General features: G+C 35.7%; 1 protein-coding gene across 1 annotated transcript; it reads left to right on the forward strand.

Moving 5' to 3' along the window:
- The first annotated feature begins 2,638 nt into the window (after positions 1 to 2,638).
- LOC110672980 (cytochrome P450 81Q32-like) lies at positions 2,639 to 4,669 on the forward strand. Its single transcript, XM_058129627.1, has 2 exons — positions 2,639 to 3,643; positions 3,766 to 4,669. The coding sequence occupies exons 1-2, from the start codon at positions 2,711 to 2,713 to the stop codon at positions 4,393 to 4,395; spliced, it is 1,563 nt and encodes a 520-aa protein (XP_057985610.1). The 5' UTR covers positions 2,639 to 2,710; the 3' UTR covers positions 4,396 to 4,669.
- The last annotated feature ends 2,055 nt before the right edge of the window (positions 4,670 to 6,724 follow it).

Raw genomic sequence — 6,724 nt, forward strand, 5'->3', positions numbered from 1 at the left:
AAGGATCTTCCAAATCAACTAAAATTTTGAATTGTAAATCTAACAGATATACCATGAGCAAACACTTCCTTCGATTGATCAAGCTGAAGGGGAATGCTTATAAATTAAAGTATCCAAAATCAAGCCAAGTAGGTACCTGTAATCAAAGAAAAAGATTGAAGGGGAATCCTAACTCTAGTTAGGAACTCACTATGATGATTTAGTTAGAAGTCTAGAACTTTGGAAGAATGCAACACACTAGAATCATAACTCTGAATTTGTCTTTGCCCAATGGGCCATAAAATGTAATTTTAATTTCAAGATAAAAAAAAATACGTGGATGAGGAACTATTTACATTACAAGAATCATAATTTCGTTTGGATTCCTAGTCCCAATCAAACTCTTTCTTTTTTATAGCAATCAAATTATACATATAAGTATAGTCTTTTTCAAATTATATCTTGTAGAGTTATGTATAAAGGGAAAGTACTTACACAAAAAGTTGTTGTTGTGATCAAGCCTAATCTTAAGTGATTGTAGTTTATGTTCATGCTTGAGGATGGAAGACTGTTAATAATACAAGTCTGATTCAAAATTGCCATTTGTTTTTAGTAGTTGACTAAAACATGTCAAATTTAACTTTAAACTGAATTTTAAAGACCCCAACTAACATATTTATAGTAAGCAACATTGTCAAACAGATTCTTAAACTAAGAAATTCGAAAGCATATGAGTGGTAGCAATATATATAATCAGAAATTTGAAATGTGCCAAGATGAATAATCAGTGTCACTATTCAACACCAGAAGTGGCATTACAAAAAGGTGGGAGAATGAGGAAGAAAGCATGTAGGATTTGGGTATTTGGATGCTACTGCATCATTGATACTCAAACTTAAGACTTTATAATTTTGGAGACTACTTCAATACTAATGAATTAAAACTCATTAGTATTACATTAAAAAAATATATACTAATTAGTATTGATGAACTAATTTATTAATAGACTTAAAATTTAAGAATAAAAAGCATAAGGTGTTTAAACAACATGAATGAATTAAAATTTTTTTTTCATAAGCTCAAGAATATTTTAGCTAAAAAACCCAAAAACCAACTTTGTTATTGTAAAGCTCATTTGAAATCCTTGTTGTTTTTTTTTTTTCAAAAGGTTTTTTTTTTTTTTTTTTGAATTGAATCCCTCTATCTAGGGGTGGCCACGATTCAAGAACCGCCGGTTACGGTTCCTGAACTGCCGGTTCAGGTTCAATGAAATCATGAACCTGAGTCAAACCGTCATGGGACGGTTTGGAAGACGGTTCTTGAACCGCCGGTTCCGGTTCGAGCCCCGGTTTAAAACGGTTTAAATGACGGTTTGAAAAATAACAGTTCAAGACGGTTTGAAAGCAGTTTAGGGGCAGTTTAAGAGCAATTTAAAGAAAAAAATTAGAGGAAAATTTTATTGATTTAGAATTTAAGTTATATTTGTAAAAATATTTTAATTTTTCTTAGAAATCTTTCAATCAAAATAAAATAAGAATAAAAATAACTTATTTTTAAGAAAAATTTAATAAGCAAAGACTTGAATTATTAAAAAACTAGAGATAAAATTAATTTAAAAAAAAATAGAAAAAGGTGCATGAACTTAATTTTGCCTATGTATCCCTTTAGGATTTAGAGGAATCAAAATTTTCAGTTATAAGTTGAGAGAAGGGAGATTGAGGTGATTTGATCATGTGAAGCATAGACATAGGAAAGCTCCAATTAGACAAGTAGAGCATATTGGGTTGAGAATAGAAAGAAAATAATAAGTAGACCTAAACTGACTTGGAGGAGAATAGTACAACATGAACTAAAAACATTACACATTTCCGAGGATTTAACCCAAAATCGTTTAGAGTGGAGAAAGAGAATCCATATAGCCAACCCCAATAAATCTTTGAGATAAAAGTTTAGTTGAATTGAGTTGAATTGAGTATTACTTGCCCTTTTTTAAAAAAATTATATGATAATTGATAATTAAAAAAATATAAAAAAAATCAAAATATAGGGTATTGATAATTTTATTGAAGATATAAAATAATAACAGAGTAATTGAGATAGTATTAAAAATTTCAGTGAGCATAAAACTAATAAAGTAGGGAAATTGTGAAAGTACTGAGAATTAAAAGGAATGTAGAAAATAATTATTTAAAAAATTTGACAGAAATTGAAAGAGTATTAAGAATTAAAGAAAGTGTAGAGAATAATTGTGTAGAGAATTATATATATATATGAATTAGGAGTAGAGTGAAGTATTTATTGAATTTTTATATTTAAATCACTGGTTTGGTCCGGTTCGAAATCGTCGATTCAATTCGGTTCGAAACCGCAAGTTCATAATTTCTAAAAATTATGAACCTGAACCAAATCATAGAAGAACGATTTCAGTTCAGTTTGAAGTCGATTTCAATTTTGACCAATTTCAATCTGATTTTGATCAAATCAATTTCAGTTCAATTTCGCTTCGAAATCGGACAGTAGCCACCCCTACTTCTGTCTCACTTACGGAAAACTTGTACAAAGCATCTACCCTTTAGATGCGACTAATGCATCAATGGTGCAATTTCTTTATTATTTCTATTTGTCATGATCTAGTACTACTTATCAGTCATCATTTTCCATACGCTTTAGCAAAGGTGCTTAGCCTAACCACTACGCCGATTCTACTTGTCCTCATTTGACACAGTCTCCCATGGATGATTCAGTGCAGCCAATGTACTTGGCTACCGTATTCTTCTACCTCGCAAGCATTTTGGTCCTCTACATCATCACAAAGCACTATCTTCACAAGATTCAAAATCTCCCACCATGCCCATATCCTTCCCTACCCATCATTGGGCATCTCTATCTCCTCAAGAAGCCCCTTCATCGAACTCTATCCAAGATCTCCAAACGCCACGGCCCAATACTCTTCTTTAGGTTTGGTTCTCGCCCGGTACTTGTTATCTCATCCCCTGCATTCGCCGAAGAATGTCTAACTAAGAATGACATCATTTTCGCCAACCGTCCTCAACTCTTGGCCGGAAAACACTTAGGCTACAACTACTCGGCTCTGACCTGGGCTCCCTACGGCGATCACTGGAGAAACCTAAGGCGAATCTCGTCGCTCCAAATTTTGTCCCCCCATCGCCTTCAAATGCTTTCAGGAAGTCGCGTTGAGGAGATCAAGACAATGCTTAGCAAGCTTGCTGATAAACCAAATCAGACGGTGGATATGAGGAATCTGTTTTTTGAGCTGACGATAAATTCCATGATGAGGATGATAGCTGGGAAGCGATATTATGGAGAGAACCTGAGCGATCTGGAGGAAGCTAAGAGGTTTCAAAAGATAATTGCGGAGACTGTGCGGCTGGGCGGTAAAATGTTTATCAGGGACTTCTTGCCATGTATGGGGTGGATTGAACTTGGAGCCAAAGAGGAGGAGTTGAGGGAGTTGCAGAAAGGGAGAGATGGATTCATGCAGGGTTTGATAGATGAGAATAGAAGAAGAAGAAGAAGAAAAAGAATAGGGAGTGGTTGTTCTTCTTCATCTGGAGAGAAGAAGACCATGATTGAGGTCCTCTTGTCGCTACAAGAACAAGAACCTGAGTATTATACAGACGAAATCATCAGGGGCCTCGTCCTTGTAAGATCTAATTTGTATTTAAAAATCTCTAAAGGCATTTTTTTTTTTAAAAATTTCATGCTCTTCTTGATAGTCAATATTGTGATGAGTTGATATAGCTTAGACACAATTTTGTGCTGCAGATTTTGCTGATTGGAGCAACAGAGACTTCCATAAATACTTTGGAATGGGCACTTTCGCTTCTGCTCGACCATTCAGAAGTTATTAAGAAGGCCCAAATCGAAATCGACAAGCAAGTAGGACATGGACGTCTGCTCCAAGAATCGGATATCGCTCAACTTTCTTGCCTCTGCAACATTATAAAAGAGACACTTCGTATGCATCCGCCGCTACCACTGGCAGTACCTCATGAATCCTCAACCGAGTGCACGGTGGGAGGATTTCATATCCCCCGTGGCACTATGCTATTAGTGAATCTATGGAGTATACAAAACGATCCCAATACATGGGTGGACCCTGCAAAGTTCAATCCAGAGAGATTTGAAGGGTTAGAGGAACCGAGAGATGGATTCAAGTTTCTGCCATTTTCGTCTGGAAGGAGGGGCTGCCCTGGAGAGGGCTTGGCTATGCGTACGGTTGGCTTGACATTGGGATCACTCCTTCAGTGTTTTGAATGGGAGAGAATTAGCGAGGAGATGGTAGACATGAGCGAAGAGGTTGGAGCCACCTTGTCGAAGGCTCATTCCTTGCATGCTAAATGCCGGGCACGCCCAGCTATGGGTAGCCTTCTTTCTCAAATTCGAACCAATTGAGCCCACTAGAATTTTTTAATTATTCCATAAGTTCTGAGGCTTCTGTTACACCTGGGTGGGGGATCATGCGCGTAGATCCAAGATGGTGCTTGCAATTTACTGATTGGGAAGTGGATTGCTAGTCTATCGCGAGTATTTCAAACTCAATGTATGTACACTCTTTTCGAATGGTGAAACTTCCCTCATAATAATTAAGAGGAGATCATGTTCTTGTCTTGAGCCTCCAATCTCAATTTGTTGATAGAAAATTGTTATAATTGTCTCATTGCTGTAACATTTTGCCATTCTCAAATTTAAATTTGTAAATTCAAGTTATTATACCATAGTTCTTCTATGCAAATAAGCAGATACAAGCTTGGAAAGAGATCGTTTCATAGTCATCGGATCCTAAGGGCCATAAAATGCAGTTCTGTACACTGTAGTTGCCAGCAATCAAGTGGAGTGGACATATGAACTTTAGAAAAGATAAGCCGCTTAATTCAGTTTATTGCATGTATCTGTAGCATTTGGTTCCTGACCTGGAGTTGTTATATTTGCCTGCTCCCTTTGACTTGAGGCTCCATAAAATGGCCGCAAAACGCCAAAACCAGTTCAGCATTCGCTGAAAAGAAACCTGATCTGCTCTTCGTCCTTTTCTGGCATTTTGCCCTGTTTCAATTGTTGCAAACTTACAGTTTGAAGCAAAAGTAAACCAAATATTTGAGAATCAGAAACCACTGTGGCATAAAAGCAAGAAAAAGAAGAGGCATGAGCAAACGCCTTCCATCCACTTCACCTTTCACTTGTTCTTGGTTGTTGATTGAGATGCGGCAACTTGTTTCAAGGCTAAGGTAGACATGATAATAAATAGTGTTTAAAAAAATAAAAAGAGAGAATTTGAATTTGTGCTCTGTTGTGCCTGTTGAATTGGTGCCTTGAATTCTTATTCCTTTCTTAACCATACTAATTTTGTAAGCTGTAAAGGTTTTCTTGGTTTTTGAAAAGAATATATATATATATATATATTTTTTTTTTCTCTCGCTCAAAATTGGGCTTTCTGTCAAAATTGAGTTGCCTGTCAAAACTTAGATCTCCTGCAAAATAGTAAGCTTGGCACCTATCTATATTTTACACAAGGCAGTCCTCTTCGCAAGTCGGCAAACTTTTACAAGTTGCATTTTGTTTTTTTTTTCTCTCGCTCAAAATTGGGCTTTCTATCAAAATTGGGTTGTCTGTCAAAACTTGGCTCTTCTGCAAAATAGTAAGCTTGGCACCTATCTATATTTTACACAAGGCAGTCCTCTTCATAAGTCGGCAAACTTCTACAACTTTTACAAGTTGCATTTTGTTTTATATATATATATAAGTTGTAGATAGGTGCCAAGCTATAGATAGGTGTAAACTATAGATAGGTGTCAAGCTTACTATTTTGCAGGAGAGCCAAATTTTGATAGGCAACCCAATTTTGATAGAAAGCCCAATTTTAAGAGAGAAAAATTGGAGAAAATTTTTATTGTGAGGTTTTGGGTATGATTGGGTTTGAGTGTTTGAGTGATTTGTGTGAGAGAAAAAATATTTAATCCTTTTAATTATTTTTTTTATAATAGAATATTTATTTATGGAATAGGTTTATACTGAGCCACTTTAAATTTTGTATTGTTTAATTGTGAGTTATTATTTTCTTAACAAATTGGTATCAGAGCTGAGGTTCATGAGATCCAAAAATAACAAGCACAAAATTTGAGGTGGAGCCATTCGATTGGAAAAATAATTTCAATTTGTGGCAAAGCACTGTGAAAGATGTCCTTGTGCAATAAGGAATAATTAAGGCTTTGAATGAGAAGCAACCAACGACTACCAAAGATGAGGATTGGGAAGAATTTCAACAAAGAGCGGTGAGTACAATTAGATTGACGTTAGCCCTCAACGTGAGGTACAATGTCTTTGAGGAGACTTCGCCAGTTGTTTTGTGAAAGAAGTTAGCAAGCCTGTACAAATTACTCACAAGTCGCTTGTATTTGAAGAAGAAATTATGCCAACTTAGAATGGAGGAAGGTACTAATGTTAGAGATCACCTCCAACTATTTTAACAAATTAATTACTCAGTTGGCTAGTGTCGGCGTGAAAATAGATGAAGAAGATAATGGTTTTTTGTTTTTAACCTCTCTCCCACAATCTTACAAAAGCCTAGTAATGGCTCTAACAGTTGAGAAAGAGACATTGAAGGTTGAAGAGGTCACTGCAGTTATCTTAGATGATAAGAAGTTCAAGAATACGAGTAGTAGCAATAATAGTAGAGCTTCTGTAGTAAGTTCTAGTCTTGGTGGAAGCAATACACATGAAAGTGATT

Source organism: Hevea brasiliensis, chromosome 2, assembly GCF_030052815.1.
Source record: "Hevea brasiliensis isolate MT/VB/25A 57/8 chromosome 2, ASM3005281v1, whole genome shotgun sequence".
NCBI classification, from domain to species: Eukaryota; Viridiplantae; Streptophyta; class Magnoliopsida; order Malpighiales; family Euphorbiaceae; genus Hevea; species Hevea brasiliensis.

Excerpts from the sequence above, each read along its gene's own strand:
- LOC110672980 (XM_058129627.1), top strand. The coding sequence starts at position 2,711 with ATGGATGATTCAGTGCAGCCAATGTACTTGGCTACCGTATTCTTCTAC. Across the intron at positions 3,644-3,765 it reads TCATCAGGGGCCTCGTCCTT|ATTTTGCTGATTGGAGCAAC; the intron begins GTAAGATCTAAT and ends TTTGTGCTGCAG.